The following is a 17,786-nucleotide window of genomic DNA, read 5'->3' as shown; positions in this document are numbered from 1 at the left end:
TGTTAAGAGCTATTATAGTTTTGCTCCCTCAATTTATATTTTACTGACTTGTAGTTCAAGTTGCCTCACTTCAGCAGTTTTCCATATATCTGTTAATCTTTCCCATCATAAGGATTTGGTTTTTTTCTTAACAGTTTTTCTGATTCAAGTCTGTCTAAATATAACTTACAGTAATTTCATTAATTGATGTACTATTTCAATTCTACATGATCTTTTGTAAATGTGTGCATTTCATGCCACCTTCCTGAATTTATACTTTTTCATGAAAATTCTATACCTTTAAAAAAAAGTCTGACAATGAAGTGTAGGGATATGCAGCCCACTCATTACTGCCAGATAACTTTTCTAACTCCACGCTTAGTTAATTTGTCATGCATTCATATTTCCTTCTATAATTGAAAAGTGCTTTTGAAGGTGTACACTTAACAGTTTTTCTGGGTTTTTTGCCAGACTTTCTGGGAAAAGCCTACCTTGGGCTGCAGTGTGATGTGAACCAACATGAGATTGGCTTTACCAATAAATACTTAACTTTCCTAAAAGTAATGGGAAAATGACCCATTAATCTAAACTACAGCCACTCCAGAATGGTGATAGACTAATGTCCATTACAGAAATGAAAATGTCCCCAAATAAATAGTACTCTCAGATTTATATACCAAAACTAATTTGTGATGCTCTTATAATCAAAACTTGAATACTGTGATAACTTCTTATGGCCAAGCCTGGTGTCACTGAATTCATAAGTTCATACCTATACCACATATAAGAATTAATGCTCATAGAAATATATTATGTTTTGCAGTTTTCCATTTTCATATATCATCAGCTGAAATCTATGGAGCTTTTGATATAGTAGCTGTCTTTCTGAAATATTCTTGTTTTTGTATAATTAACTGAGACCTGTATTTTGTGTGTGTGTGTGTTTATGTATGTATTTTTTTTTAAATCTATAGAGCATGATAGCAATTTCATCTTGTCAGATTTAAGAGCTTTTTTGAGAGCAATTTATCCTTATTTCAACCGCTTTGTCATACCTTATTGCGAAGTGTCATTAGTCTTTTCTGATGCCTTTTATGTTGATATTCTAGACTGTACTGTGAAAACACTGAGGAACAATTGACAAGTCAAGCTAATTACAAAAAACAAAAACTAAGGAACATCAGCATTTAAAATTGCTTTGTGATTAAGGTTTGATGTTTTTCTTACAGACCCTTGAATGCAAAGGGTTCTTCAGGCAAACTTTTTCCTCAAAACATAAGAGAATTTAGAGTGTTAATTAGACATATTATAAAAGAGGGTAGCCTCAGGTTTAGTCTGAACTAGAAAAGCAAAAAGCAAGTAGGGCTTGAAGTTTGGAACTGACACTGTAGCCTGCAGCATGAACTGCATTCATATATCATATGTTTAGAAAGGTGCAGTGAAGAAGCTGGGCTGGGGAAAGCCTGCAGCTGTAAATTATTTAGAAACCGTGGAAACAAAAGCTTGGCCCCTTAAGAAACAGGCTGCCTAAGCCATTAGTGTTTGGCTGTGTCTATAGCAACAAGGCTGAGTTGAAAGTTTTTAAGTGGAAACAGATAAAACTGTAATATTTTGGTCTGCTTTGCTGTTAAGTGTTGTGCTAAGATACTCTAATCTTTAGAGTATTAATAAGGGGTTTTTTTAATTGTCATTGAATACCATTAAGGTTTCAGGCTTGTGAACTTTATTATAGTGTGGCTTCAGTATTAAGTTGTCAGTAATTGCAACGATCATTGCATATTCCAGTGGTCTCCAAACTTTTTTGATCACGCACCCCATCAGTAAAAAATTTTTGAGCATGCACCCCCAGTATATGTATATTTATTTCTTTATAAATTATATATATGTACTACTCACATATGTGACACGTGACCGTCTGACATACAGACCGAGTGAGGGCGCCAGTGTCGATCCATATATTAAATATTAGCGAAGCTTAATTTCTTTCTTATTTTTAGACAAAAAATAAATATAAATGGAAGTTCTAATATTTTCTTCCCGCACCCCAATGGATTGTCTTGTGCACCCCACTTGGAGACCACTGGCATATTCTACAGATGCTATAAAAATTGATTTGACAGAGCTTTGAAAGCTATTTTACAAAAATTTTTAGGTGAAATCATGGGCAAGTGTTTTGTATTGCAGTATTAATATGGTAAACATTCAGCCTGAACTTTTTAATAAGCAAGAGGATAAGGAGGAACTTATGCTTTTTTGGGGGGAGTTTTGGTTTTTTTGTTTTTTTTAGCAATCTTATTTACGAAACTTGAACTGCACCTTCTTTCTGTAACAAAATACTTCTATATTGAAAAAGAAAATTACCTTATGGTTGTAAACTTGAAATACAGTTGTTCTGGATTTGCTTCAGTAAACCTTGAGCAATTGTGTTTGATTGTACTATTTTCTTCTGAGGCTACTGGAGTATTTTTGTTACTGGTGTTACAGCCACATCAAAAGATGCTATTCAGGACAAAGGAAGGGGGTTTGTTGTATTAGCTGCTGTACAAATAGAGTGAAATGTCAGAATAAATATATTTAAGTGGACTTGAAAATGTAATTTTTTCTAATGACATTTCATTCAAAATTGACAAGCTTCAGTTTAAAGAGCACCTCCCAAGGGTATCATTACCTGCTCCATGGGATCACTAGCAGGTGGTCTAAGGGTGACTAAACTAGACATGTAGGTACATGATACAAAACAAATGAAAAAACATGAGCTAACCACAATTATGAACTGCATTATTTTAATACCAAAGTGTAGTACTATACAATACAGTTTGATTTAGTGTAGAAAAACTGGTTCTCTTCTGTGTAGTCATGATAATGCCTGTAATTCTTGTCTTTCTAAATGATGTTGAAGTGAATTTGCACATTTTGATATTGTCAGGAACAGCTTTCAGTGATGAGAGAGGGCCCTTCGTGATAGTGACCATGTTTTTTAAAAAAACCCTGGGAAGTGAACACATAGATGCTCTGCATATCTGCTTCTTTTCCTTCCTCCTCTTCCCCATTCTGTTTTGTGCATCTGTAATTCCAACAACGATGGAATTGTCTGACATCTGATGCCATCAGAAATATCATTATCCACATGTGTATAATCTTTGAATATCACTCCAGAAACAACATCAGTTTTCTTGAAGACCTCAACCCACTTTTTTCTAACATACTTGGCTTCTACTCCCTTGCTTTGGAAGTCTTTTGTCATCTTGTTGCTTAATTTTGATTGGCATTGCTTCTGCTTTTTGCCAGCAGTTGGTTATGACAGACTGATTAAGGTTTATTCATGCACAGTCATTTGAGTGGCAAGAAAAACATTGATATTTGGAGACTTGTTCATTTCCAAATCTACTATAAACTTTATGCAGTTGCTCTTGATCTGTAACTTGTTGCGGTAGCCTAGGTAATTCCTGAATCTGGTGACAGCAACACATTAGTGCTATGGGGTGGAAAGAGCTCCACTTTCACATTTTTTTAATGTCTTTGGGGCCAAGCTGTGGGCAGAAGACTATCCTTATCCTAGGATCAAGACAGAGAAGCCATTGTTTGAACAACAACTCTGGAATCATTCAAGCTTTTGTGTTAGACCGAGAATCATAAGGCAAGCTGTTCATAATTTTAAAGGACATAAAGCTCTATCTTTGCTGATTTACTAATTACCTCAGTTTATCTACAGAGGGGTAGGTTGTAGCTGTGTTGGTCTAAGGACATAGGCAGACAAGGTTCTTTGGGTGAATCTGATATCTTTTATTAGACCAACTTTAAATAGTTGGAAAAATATTTTAGCAAGCTTTTGGGTTTAAAAACCTTTCATCAGGCTGAGGAAGTCTCTGCAGTTGGTGTTTATCAATGCCTTTCAGTTTATCTACACCTTTTGCATTGCAGCAGAGCAGCAGAATCAGTCTCTACTTTGACTGCTTCCCCCATAATAGCAATTGCCCTTTATAGCTGAAGTTTTATTGGTCATCATCTGCAAAAAGACCCATCTCGTCTGCATTATAAATGACCTCTTGACTAAATTTTCAAGACACGTTGCAGTTCACTTACTTGCCATTTAAGCAGAAGTGTCAAATGAGCATCAGCTTTCTCACCATACGCTATTCTATACATAATGCTATAATGTCCAGAAAAACAATTCAGTCAGCTAATACTGCCTTTAAAAGTGGCAGCACAGAGTTTATATACATTCCGTGTGTATCCACAAATTTGTCCTGCCTTGTCCACCTCTTAAAAAATGTTTGTAAAGGCATACTTCTTGTGTGTTTCATGTGCATCATCCTGGATTTGGTTTTCAATTTCACAGTCTTTTAAAAATATTGCAGTTGGTGGTGCTTTGAACAGCACACTATTCTTGATTCCACTGTCTGCTCTGTTTTATCATTTGTAATTTGTCCTTCAGAGATAATTGCTTATGCTTCCTCTCCTCCTCCTCTTTTTGCAACCAAACCAAAAGCATGGAATACCTGAACTTAGAGATGTGGTTTGGTTCATGATTTCCTGAACCCAAGGCCTATACTGTATGTAGTGCTGGTGGGTAAATAATAGGAGAAAGAAGGTAATTTGCATAGTGCAGTGATTGTTTCCTTTTGTCTAATTGAATTTGTCATGTTTGCTGTTAGCAGCAAGGTTTGTTTGAGAATATCTTTTATTGGACTGATTATATAGTTGGAAGAACTGTTGTAATTTGTCTTACTGGTCACAATATTGCACACCTGCGTCTCAAATTATGTTTGATTAACTGAAATTTCCACTACTTAATTTTGTTTTTTTTTCATTTTCCTGAATTTTTTCTTTTAATAAAATTCCCAGCACCAGTATTTCACTATATGAAGTAAATCATTGCCTCCATTAGAACAGTATGAAGTCTAATCTTAGACAAGTTGCAAAGAATGGGTTCCTATGCTATATAATCCGAGTGTTTCATAAACAAAGGCTGTAAAAGGGGTTGGGGAAGATGCATGTCATAGCTATAAAAGTAGTCCACAGTTTGACTCTTCTGATTCTTTTTAATCCTGTTGTTGTTGTTAAAACTGATTCCTCTACTCAATTCAGGTGCCTAAATCTGTTTTTAAGACCTATGACATGTTTAAAAACTAAATCGCTGTTTCTAGTCATTTCCAAGTACCTTAAAATACAGTATTAATTTTTTCTTCAAATTAAAATCCTGTTCCTTTACAGCCCTCTTTTTTTTCCTCGTCATTTCCCTTTGAAACAAAACTACCCTCAGTTGAAAAAGGGTTACAAGTGGAACTGTAAGTACTTGGTGGAATGCCACCTGCTGCTACTGCCATGGTTCCTGTCTGCTTCTGCAGGAAGTGGGAGGGGAAGACATGGGGGCAGGTGAAACCAGTTGTTGATAAATAGAAGCAAATCCATGTAGAAAGACATTTGAATTATTCATGCATTTTACTGGGTTCTAAACTAACTAATATATTAGATGGGACAGGGGCTGTCAACTGGGGGTACGCTTACCCCTGGGAGTACTTTGAAAGGTCCCAGGGGAGATATTGGGGGCGGGCAGGGATAGAGTGCCGCCATCCCGCACCACTGCCTCACAGGTGCATGGCCTGGTGGAGCAAGAGCAGGGTCGTATAGACGCTGCACTGCTGCCACTCGCCACACCCCACTCCACGTCTAGCTGCTCACCACTCTCTCCCCCCTACACCCCCTGCCTTTCCGCATCTGGCTGCTTGCCACCCCCACCCCCGCTCTGCATGTGGCCCCTCAACACCCCCCCCCGGTACATTTATTAAAAAAGGGGCCACCAGGGGTACACTTATTAAAAAAGGTTGAAAACCCCTGAGATAGGAGACTTGGACGTTAGAGTGGGTTGCTCATTGGAGATCTCTGCTCAGTGTGCAGTTGCTGTTTAAGGCAGGCACTGAAATATTACCATTTGGGGATAGGCTATAACACAGCAAATACTCAGTCATTGTATACATGAGTGTGCCATGCTCACTTGAAGGACAGCACAGTGCTGTTCACCGATGCTAAAAAAAATGAAAAGGAAAAAGTTGTGGAAGGTATGCCAAAGCAAGAGATTTGGGGAGGCAGGGAATCTCCTGAAAAGGAGGAATGGAAAAAATGTGGCTGTTTTCTCAAGGAGCAAAATAATGAAGGATTTAGTGAAAGAATAGACCATGGTAAATCATGTAGGGAGGGTTGATTGGAAACTTCTACTTAGCTTTTCTCACTGTACAAGGAAAAGGGCATATTTGGAACTGATGGATTTTTTTTCATGCTGTCCTTTTGTTAAAAACTTAGAGTATAAGCTCTCTTTGACAAGGATCACTGTTTTAGTGCAAGTTTCTACAGCATTAGTCTGCATCTAGGACTACTTGGTACTATGATGATATAAACAGTACAGGCGAGCTTTTCTGTGTTCCCTTGCAAAATCAGTCCTGGTTTACCATATCTACTCATACCATGTGCATCTTTCCAAAAACAAAGTTTATTTGGAGCCTGTTGCATAGAATACAATTTGGTAATAAATATTCCACTCTTCCTCCTCATACTTAATTTTTTACTTGGTTGCTCTGTAGGCATGAAGATTTTGCTATTGTAGGACATGCATTTTTTTCCTTTTAAAATTATTTGTACATGTGCTCTCCACAGTGTTTTTTTTTTTAAATGTATTTCCACCGAAGTGGTAGTATAAGTTCTATATTGTCATCCTTATTCAATTAAGCTGTACTCAGAATGTTAAATGAATTGGAAAAAGAATTTAGTGCTGCTCAATATTATCTATTTAATGGGCCATTAGGCCTGGCTATTCTTGGTTTGAGTTTCTTAGAATATTAAAAGAAAGCAAAAGAGTCATTAGACTATTGAGCTTTAGGTGGTATTATTCTTTTATGTAATTTAAAGTAATATCATTATTCTAAGGAACAGTTTGCCCTCATGGACTTTTTCCAGACGTTAATATTTAGGTTAGTAGCATATGTGGATAGTTTGTATCTACTTAACATTATGTTAGTAATGAATAAATAAGTGGGTTGCCAGTTTAGTTTTAAATTTATGGATAGTTCTATATAATTTAGAAATGCTTCTAAGCAACTGTTGTTCTCTGGGGGACTGTTAGACCATGGCCAAAGCTTTCAAAGGTGATTCGTGTTGTTTGCGTGTCTTAACACCTGGCTATTCAGCTTTAGAGGTCTTTAAAGAAAAACAAAAACTTAATGTCAGAATGTAGATATTCAGAAATGTCTAAAGATGACACATCTTTTTAAGATCTCAGGTTAGGCCCCAGAACTGCAGCTACCAAAATAGTCTGTTCTGAAAATTTTGGATATGAAAACGTCTTTTTGCTGACAACAATCTTCCTATCAATGTCTATTAAAATTTTTTTTAATTGCTATTATTGCAGTACTTCTGAAATATAAAAGCTATTTGAATAGTGTTGATTCAGGACAGGGCTTGATGCAGAGCAGATGTGGGGGGAAAAAAACAACTGAGACATTATGCCACTGAAATATAAGAACAGTTTTTTTTTTTTTAAAGAAGTACAACATTTATCTAGCAGCTTTCCTTTTTCTCTTCAGTAACTGAGAGCTGCTCAGTTGTTTGGAATATTGTTTATTGTACATTTTCCATTCCAATCCCACTCCCATCCCTCCGCTAAAATGCAGTTCTTTAGAGAGACCAAAGTCAATGAAATTAAAGGTCAAGCTGTTCCTATAAATAAATAACACCCAATGCATGCAGACTTGGACTCAGTGTAGTAGCATTAAAACAACTGGAGACAGCTCACTGAGGCAGACATTTGTTTTTCTTTAATATCGCTACTTGAGACTCTGCTAATGAGAGCTAGTGACATTCATTCTGAAGCCAGACACTTTCAACACCATTTTCCATTCTCTTAAAAGGGGTGCTTTGTATTGTTCATGTTTTTTATTAATTTATTTGCATGTACTGTCACACAACCACTATCAAAACATATGCTCCAGGTGCTCTTGTCTTACTCTTAAGGTATCAAACCTGAGTTAACTAAGGTAGAGTAATAACATTCAAATTGTGATATTCCTAAAAGTGTGAAAAACATTAACACCTTTGTTTCTTTTTTGGTAGTTTATAGGTAAAGGTTAGGATAGATTATGATAATAGACCCAACTCTTGAAAACCATCTAAGTGTCCTGTCAAGCAATCATACCAGTAATTTTTTTGCCTTTGGTCTAATGTGTTTTATTACCTCCTGTGCTAAAATAAAAAGATTAGAAGTTCAGGATGTGCTCTCCAGCAACACAACTGATGACTCATTCAGTTTATCACAGCATTGAGAATTCTTTCCTTGTTTTTCATCCAGTCTTGTAATCATTTCTCTAAGTCCTTTTGTCCTCCTCCAGACTGCTAAATTTTGGGTGTTGCCTTTTGTTAGCTTACGTGGTTTAAGCACTTAACACGTGTAAAGGGTAAAGCAATTGTAGTGCACCATAAAACATATATTTAGTCTTGTTTACTCATAAAATGAAGGCTAACAAAAGGTGCTTAAAAACACAGTTGCAGTTGTGGATAGTCAGCCCTGAGGCCCCAGCATCCCCGAGCTCATCTGTTTGTGCAGTCCTGCCCAGCAGGAAGGCAAACTGTCACTTGAAGGTCTTGCTGTGGTTGAAAGGTTTCCCCATGTGCTTGAAGTCACCTTCCCACAGGGGGAATCCAGCAGGGAATGGGGCTCCCCTCCTCTTCTGCTGGAGTCCCAGGACCTGCATGGGAAGGGGTAGGGAAGGCAGCTAGCTCCATCACATGGGGCTTCCCCAGTGGCATGCAAGTGCAAGGAGCTGTGTGTGTGCTGTGCTCCTTGCCACCACGTGCAGAACTGGCCAGAGCCGTGTGCTGTTGGGCCCCAAGCACCTGCTGCTGCTGCCACCAGGGGGAGCTGTGCCCCCTACCCTCATTCACACCTCACAAATGCTACACACCCACACCTTGGCCCCCACAACCCTCCCACATATACACTGCCAATGTACCCTATTGTGTCCCCAAACACTGCACACCCCCTCACAACCCCCCACTCCTCACCATACACACACATTCATACCCCCCACACACAATATACAAGAGTAAGACTTTATTTTGAGTTTTTATGCAATCACCTCTATGTACAGTACACAAACAGAGATCATGACAAAAATACTTTTTGTAATAAAATTAAAATACAATTTAAAATAGTAGGCATTTGACTTTTAGTGTACGATTTGGTTTTTTCTGGTTCCAAGATGGCAACCCTCCCCTCCCAAAAGGAGTACTTCCAGGGGGTGAGGGAAGGGACTTCCGATGGCAAAGGTCAGGGGCTAGGGGCAGCACTTCTGGTCCCAAGATGGTGACCAGGGCCCTTATGGCCCTCAACAGCTCACCAAAACTCATGAAGCGGCCCTCCAGCTGAAATAATTGCCTGCTCTTGGTCTTCGGGGTGCCTATCTGGGATATTAATTCAGATCTCAGCAGAGACAGCTTTGCTGTCTGTTACTAGTGAAGATTCCACTACCCCAGTGAGACATTCCGAAGGGGAGACTCCACACTGGAGTCTCCCTAGGCTCTCCAGTCACCTCCCTGCAGCTGTTCTTCCTTGGCCCCTCGGTGGGCCCCCACCCCTTCCAGCTGGCACCAGAGTAACTCCCCTGCATACCTAATGAGGATATACACATTTTAGAACATGCTGAGTGGTTCACATGCCCACCCATGCCCCTAAACAGGGTTTCACAATTGATTAGAAATTAGCTGAGTACTGTTCATGTGTTTTTGTGTGGCTGTATGTATTCTATAGACAAAAGGAATGCCATTAAAAATATTTATGAGCAGTTTTGTCCCTGTTCCTATACTTCTTTATGTGATGAATTTATTAAAACTATTCTGCAAATTCTGCATTATCTAAAGATTCAGGGGTTGCACAAAATTATTATTTAGATCACATTTTGCCACTCAGTTTAAAAGTGAAATCCTGACTTGCTTGAAGACAGTGGTAAACCTTGTGTTAACTTTAATAGAACCAAGATTTCATGCTAAATATTAAGGAAGACAACTGTAATATTTGACAGAGCTGGACATGTCTACAGTCCAGAAGCTGTGTAGATAAAACTCATTTTAGTAACATAGTTGAGTCTGATCTTTTAAGATTTAAGCAAGTTTTTGTTTTTTCCCCTGGGCTGGGGAGGAGGGGAGAGGAAGCAGGGGAGGGAAGTTGGGTATTTGTGTGTGGGGGGGGGTGTATTTGGTTTGTTTGTTTGCTTGTTTTATTTTTGCTGAATATGCCCTTGGTACATAAGGTCTGGGTACTGAACTTCAAGAAAGATGTGACCGAATTGGGAAGAGTCCAGAGGACAGCAATTAAAAATATTAGAGGTCTTGCAAAACATAGCATATCATGAAAGGTTAAAAGGATTGGGATAATTTGGTCTGGAGAGGACAAGATTAAGGGGGGATTCTGTAAGACCTGGAATACAAAATGAGTTGTAAAGAGGATTGCAGGGCAGAAAATAGTGTACATATATTTACCTAAAACCAAGACAACTTTGAATTTAAGATCCAAATTAGAGTCTGTACATGGAAAATTTATACATTTGTTATAATTTTCCACATGTATAATCTAATTATTGGAAGGTAGGGCTACGCAAAGCTTTGGGTGCTGATTTAATTTGGAGGAGATTTGGCCCAATTCAGCAGCTGAATCTCAAATTCCGAATCTAATCGGGGCACCAATTAAAAGGTCCAAATAGGTTCAAAGCTCTCCAAATCAATTTGGAAAAGATTCAGACAGCCTTGATGATTTGGGCAGCAGGGAGTTGGACCCAGACTCCGAACTGGTAAGTAGGGGGAGGGGAGGCTGGAGGAGTGGGGGGAGACCCCTGCCAGGCCCTATCTCCTGCCTGGTCTCCCAGCCCACACCAGCTCCCAGCCCTTTTTAAAAACAAAAAACCAAAATTTCCAGATTCACCAACTTCTGCAGCGGCCTCCAGGTTTCAGGGGGCTCATGGAAGAGCCCCCCACACAGTGGGGGGCAGCAGAGATCACCCCCACACACCTGGTAGCACCCGGTGAGTGCAGAGGTTTTTGGATTTTTTTATAAAGGGCTGGGAGCTGAGGCAGGTGGGGCAGCCATGGGGGGTGGGGCCTGGGACAGCGGGCATGGGTTGGGGGCTCATGGCAGTGTGGGGCAGCAGGCATTGCCCCCCCTGCTGGGCAACAGCCAGTGTGTGGTGGCTTTTTTTTCCCCAAAGAGCTGGGAGAGCAGGTGGGGGACAGGGCCTGAGTGATTAGGAGATTTGACTGATTCAGCTGATATCCCGCTATAATAGGGAAAGCAATAAGGAGAGCAGGTGGGGGGTGGGGAAGCAGTCTCTGTTTCCCTGCAGTGCCCTAGAGCTTCTGACCCTTTCTGTAGTCTCTGCCCCCCAGCCTACCTCCCCTCGCCCCCTGTAGCCTCTGTCCCCCATCCCCACTGCTTACCATCAGGCGCATCTCCAGTCCCACTTCATCCAGAGGGATGAAGGGCCCAGGGTAGTTTTGGCCCTGGCCCTGGCCCAGCCAATACAGCAGTGCTTTCTGTGCCAGCAGTTTCAGGATGCTGGAACTACTGCCACTGCTGCTTCTGCATGGCCAGGCCCTGTGCTTCATGGCAGGAATAGGACTGGAGGTGGTAGGGAACAGGGAGGCAGCAGGGAGCAGGTAGCTGCTATGACTCAGATTCCAGCCACCAGGGTAGGACTTGAATACAGCATTCGAATTATGGGGGAGTTCAGGGGGCCTGAGCCCCCCATAAGAGATGAGCCCCCTCTAGGCAACGCTCATTCCAGCTTCTAGCGGCCACCACTGCAGACCACCCCCCCAGGAGTCTGAATGTAATTTGAGCCCTGCTTGAACAGATTGGTTTCAGCTGATTCTGCTTTAATCAGGAGGTTGAACCTCTTGAGGGTCCCTTCCAGCCCTGTATTTTATGATTCTGTGAAACTGACTGTATAATGCAAGATGTTCAGATATAAGGGCAGTACTCAGAAGATTCTCATAGTTAGATTTTACTGGATGAACATAATCAAAGTCCTTGTATTAGTTAATATGAAGGTCAGTGTTCTATATCTACTGCTATGTTTTTTGAATTTTAAGCTGATTCTTCTAATGGACTTCAGAGCAAGATCTAATTCGGTAACTGTTTCACAAAGCTGTATGATTTATATTTCTGAAGCACTCTCCCTGAATGTGTATATGATGATATGCCATAAATCAAGACTAATTAAATAAGTTGCAAACACAGACAGACACGCACACGCACACACAGTAAAGGTGACCATGGAATCTGAAACCCCATAGGTTTGACATTGAGATCATTGAATTTGAATGCATCCTGACTTCACAAGCCTTTATCAGTCCAGTAAAGTTCCCTTTATGACATTTTTAGATGTAGCAAGCAGAACCACAGAGAGACGGAGAGATTAGCAAACAGATGTACACAGGAGCATTGTTGCATTTGTCTTATGAAGTACTGTCATTTTAGCACTAGTAATCCAAGTGTGATGTCAATGGTTAACTATGGACATTCAAAAAGTCTGTGGTGGAATCAGTCTAAGTTGCACAGTTTTCTCTAAGTAACATAATTGAGACTAGTAGTGAACAGAACACGCATTTGCCCTTTGGTGGGGGCTGCAAATCTTAAACCAGGTTCTGTTATTTCTTAAACCAGTCTATGTGCGCTGAACTTCTGTTCTATTATGGGTATAAACTGGTTTCCGATCACTTATACCAGTAAAAGTGCAATGTCTGTACCTAGTATGGGTGTGCAAAGCTTTGGTTGCTGATTCTATTTGAAAGAGATTCAGCCCAATTCGGCACCCAAAACTCCAAATCCGAATCGAATCAGGAGGCCCATTAATCTCTCCAAATCAAATCACAAGCCTCTGAATCAGTTCAGAGAGATTTGACGATTCAGCCATAGACACAGCTTTATATGTCTTTTCTACATACCTCGAGTTCCAGGTGTGGCTTGTGAATGCTGAGATGGTGGGGCAGATAGAGCGTCCCACAGAAGCACGGGATGGGGGTTCCCTGTATGCTTGGCAGCAGACCCAGAAGTGGACCAGAAGTACTTCCGGTCCACTTCTGGGTCTGCCACAGAGCGCACAGCAGACTCCCCTATCTCCTGGCTCTGTGTCTGGTGCCTCCTGGGTCTTGGGGGAGCACCTGGGGTCCCCCCATGGCTGATTGCTGATCTGGCGGGATGCAGAGGGGGTCCCCCTCATGCTTGGTGGCAGACCCGGAAGTGGGCCAGAAATACTTCCAGTCTACTTCCGGGCCCGCTGCCAAGCACACAGGGGACTCCCCCTTGCTCCCATGGGACACTTCATCTGCCCCACCTTCGCATTGTTCGCAAGCCGTGCCTGGTACCTTGAGGTATATAGAAAAAAACATATAAAGCTGTGTCAGTGGCCGAATCACTGATTCTCTGAATCAGAATCGAATCTTCAGGTTCAGCTGAATCGAAAGGGGACAGTGATCCGAATCAGCGAATCAAGTCACTGTCCCCCAAATCGGGTTGAATCCAAATCCAAATCGAATACTGCCTGCTTCACGTACCCCCAGTACCTAGCCTTAAAGCTCACGAGTTGCCTGTAATTTGGAAAGTGTCACAAATTGCAGGTAAATACAGAGTTAAGAAGTTTGGGATGTCTTATGCCCTTTCAAAATATATTGATGTGTACAAAGTTTTCATTGTGCCTTTTTTTCTTATGCAGAATAGCAGTGTGCCTTAATCATCAAAGACCAGCTCACAGACAGAGGGCTGTGTCTGATTTTCAGTTCAGTGCAGCAAGTGACTTCTGGTATAAGCTGGTTTGCAAGATATTTGACACAACTTTTTCTGATGTATAATATAAGCTTTTCTTTGCTCAGAACACAAAACCAACTTATTGTTTCCAGCTTCTTCCCTTCAAAAATAAGCACACACTTGTACAGGTCATAAGTCTGAAGATGTATAACTAAAGCTCTAGACAAAAATAATGCAAGACAAACACTCTAATCAACAGATCCAGTTAGGACACTCAGTTTTGAATGGCTGGCTGCTCAAGAAAGAAATCTAGCAAACCCAGAGGTAAAAGAAATCAGTTGTCACTCCCTAAGTATAATAATTTTCCAGAATAAAAACCAATGGGAGATTTTTAAAAAAATTAAGATTAATATTTAAACATAGCAAACTTAACTTTGAAAGGCATTTGTTCCTGAGAGGAAACTCCAGGAAAAACCTATCTTTTACAATTGGTCTCTTTAAAATGGAAAGTACTCTGCCCAGAGAAATGCAACAGTGCCATTATAGGCATAGAGCAGTCACCTTAAAATGTGCAGTGAACAAAGGGTCGTCCATACAGCAAGAAAAGATAATGAAGGCATTAAGAGAACTTAGAATTCTTGTTTTAGTCTGGCTTCATGAAAATGTAATATTAGCATTTAAAACCAAGGTCTGGGAATAATTCAGTTATTGGAAAGATCATCTTTCTGTCTCCTACCACAGTCAACAGAAGGTCTCCAGTTGGATCTCCTTCAGCATAATAACCAGAGAAAGTTGGCTGGTCATTCTTTAAGAGGAGCTTGGTTTTGGAATTGTCTGTCTTCCCTTCTCTAATCTGCCAGTACCTTTCCAGGCAACTTTTCTGTAGTTTTAAATTTGTTTGTACAAGGTGGAGAAAGTTGGGTTGGGTTGGGTGGGGTGGAGGGTAGATGTTTATGGATAATCCTTTTTCATTGTTCCCGTAATTTAAGGGGTAGTAGTCCAGAGCAAAGAATCCATCTGTAATTAGACTTAGGAAACTTGAAGATGTAATCCAAATCAGGATGTATGGAGGGACAGGGGGTTATGATAAAATTAGAATTAAAAATACTATATGCTTTAAATAAACTTCTGGAGTACTTCAGGCCAGCATATTGCTGAAGGCAGGATACCAGACCAGCTGGCCTCATAGTCTATTTCAGCATGACAATTCCTCCATTTAGTATAAAGGCTAACTAGCTTGAGCCATCTTACTGGTATCAAAATATGAAAAACAAGCTATTATGCAGTTCTGGATGGCTATTTTTTCTGTCCCATATGCTTATTCTAAGTTAAGGAATTGGTAATGGGAATTGAAAGCTTATATCCTTTAGTTCCAAGGGTGAGGTGTGGTAAATGAAATTTAAAATGCTTCTGTATGTCTCTTCTTTTTAATGCCAGTTGTCAGTTTTTTCTTGTTTTTTCTGTAAAAAGCAAAAATATATTTTATTAGAAATGCAGTCATTTGTAAATCCTTTGAATAAAGCTATGATTTTCTGTGCAGTGCTGTTAAAAATAGCATGTCCTTAGGACAGAGGAAGCAGCTGTGTAAAGTATCTAAATATTGCTGCCTTTTGAGGATTTCTTTAATTATGTGAAATTCAGTTAAAATTACATTCATTAGATATTTCAAATAGCAAGCGGAAAAGAAAAATAAACAGTATGACAGTAGAAAAATACTTTAAAATATGTGTACAGGTTTCCTTTGCTTTCTGCTGTACATCCATTCCTGGAAAACTGTGCGTAACTTGAATTTACACGAAGTAAACCCACTTTACAATGTAACAAACATTCCAAGACCTCGACTATACTGACCCCTGGACCCATTGCTACCACCTTTACAAGACAGTTTTGGTACTCACTAGTACACATAACCACAGGGTGGTGGTGAATGTTACTGTAATGGGAATGGCAACTACAGAAACAAGTGTTGCAGACAAGGAGCGAGGAGCACAATCCATACAGGAGATTATATTTTGGTGCACATCACTCCCACAATGCACCACATAAAGCAGCTGGCTGCGAGCTTCCACCATACTGATCATGTAAGAGTGAATTTACGTCGCATATAATGAATTTTGATATAAAAAGGGTCATCGCATAAGAGCGAATTCACATGTACAGAACCCGCATAAAATGAGGGAAACCTATATAGAGTTTTGCAAGTTATTTTCCAATGAAATATTTGTTTTTACCTACAGTTGTTTCCTTGATAGTCTTTCATTAAAGCAGTCTCACAGGAATTGGAGCCAATCTTTCTGGCACCATTAGTCACAAATTAGCCCTGTACTCTATTTGAACATCACTCTGATCTCCGCTTCTGCTCAGCTTTCTGCTCCCTGTCCTGTGCTTCTGCCTGATATGCTGCTCTGCTATCTGATCCCTGCCCTGTCCTCCCTCCCTGACGTGCTGCTTTGTTTTCTGATTCCTATCATGCGTCTCGCATGCAAACTGTGCCACTTGTGGCGCACAAGTTGGCCACCACTGACTTACTTGAGCTTTGCTTAGCTGTCATATTCAGAATAGTACTAGTTTAAGCTGCTCCGTTTTTCTTATGTTTGACATACATCCTCAAAACCATTGAACACAGGGCATTTTAAACTGCTGAAAATTGAGCTTTCTTCCTTACTCTGGGTTGTAACCTGCTGATTTAACCTTTCTAGTAAGGTCCCTACAAATAAATACTAGGATGTCTAAATTAGCATGCTTTGGGGTGAAAATTGGTCTGTATACTGCAGGAATATTTCTGCTCAAAAAATAGGCATACAAGACCAATTTTTGTTAACATGCATGTGGTTATAATCAGTTATTACAGCATTATACAACTTGATATATAACACTGCTGTAAAATTAAGGTATGTTTTCCTCCAGATTTCAGGTCACCCTGACCATTGACATGCATCTAAAGGTTGAATTTCTCCATTAGGTTTTAAAATATTTTAAACAAATCTAGCAGGAAAATCATTTTAACATGTATAGTCTGTTAAGCACTTCTTTTCTTTTCTTTTCTTTTCTTTTTTTTGTTAAGTATCTCTATACTGATTTGGCCTTTGAAAACTCCTGTTTTTGTGTCCTGTTTTTGCTGTTTTTGATTTTTTTTTCTCCCATTCCTCCTCTACCCCTCCTTCCAGTGGAATACATCTGAATATAGATTTATTTAATAGTAGGATAAGCAGAATAATTGCATCATAATCTTTTGGTTACTTGTGGTCAGATCAGAAGGCATATGGGAGGGGGGTTTTTCTTCTTGTTTAATGCCATACATCCTTTTCTTTCTTAGTTTTGGATATGGCCCGGCACGTTCCCCTCTACAGAGCTCTGCTAGAGTTGCTCCGTGCTATTGCCTCGTGTACATCTATGGTGCCTCTCTTGTTGCCTTTGTCTGGGGAGAACGGTGAAGAGGAGGAAGAGCAGCTAGAGTCTCAAGCTTCTGTTGGCACTTTGTTGGCCAAAATGAAGACCTGTGTGGATACCTACACCAACCGATTGAGGTAAACATTTCAATGCTGATCTTTCCTTTAAAAAGTACTTCAGATGTTTAATGATTGTTGCCTCTCAGAAATGACAAAGGAACTATAGATAAATATCATATCTCCATGTTTGTACCACAGTCCAGAATGAAAGAATGCAGCTGACAGCCTTAATTGGTCATTTGCCAGGTGGTTAAAATTGAATATTCATAGAGACTCCCATCTTTTCCACCTCAGTGAGAACTGATGCATGTTAGCAGAGCGGTATAGGAAAGCTTGCTCTTCTGATGCTGGTGTGTTCTGCCTATTCTGTGGATACGTAGAAGATACTACTTTCCAGAGCCATTAATCTTGTACTTTAAGTGAGTACTAAAATCCCAAGCTTTAAAGTGGGGGAGGAGTAATCAGAGTAGAATTACAAAGATCATAATCCTGCATGTATATTACCTCCTTACAGCTTTTCAAAGGTTAATTCACATGTAAAATAATAGAGTAAGCTTTTTAATTACGTGAATTCC

General features: G+C 39.9%; 1 protein-coding gene across 1 annotated transcript in view; it reads left to right on the top strand.

Annotated features, from left to right (window-relative positions):
- BIRC6 (baculoviral IAP repeat containing 6) overlaps positions 1 to 17,786 on the top strand; it is a gene marked incomplete at its 5' end in the record, with an annotated part of 304,005 nt that overhangs the window by 242,798 nt on the left and 43,421 nt on the right. The window contains one exon of the mRNA XM_019548600.1: positions 17,079 to 17,289. Within this exon, the coding sequence (XP_019404145.1) occupies positions 17,079 to 17,289 (211 nt within the window). The remainder of the gene's footprint in view (positions 1 to 17,078; positions 17,290 to 17,786) is intronic.

The sequence above is a fragment of the Crocodylus porosus genome, unplaced genomic scaffold, assembly GCF_001723895.1.
Source record: "Crocodylus porosus isolate Cpor-Errol unplaced genomic scaffold, CroPor_comp1, whole genome shotgun sequence".
In the NCBI taxonomy this organism is placed as follows: Eukaryota; Metazoa; Chordata; order Crocodylia; family Crocodylidae; genus Crocodylus; species Crocodylus porosus.
Note: the sequence above shows the minus strand (reverse complement) of the source record. Positions and strands in the feature narration are given on the sequence as shown.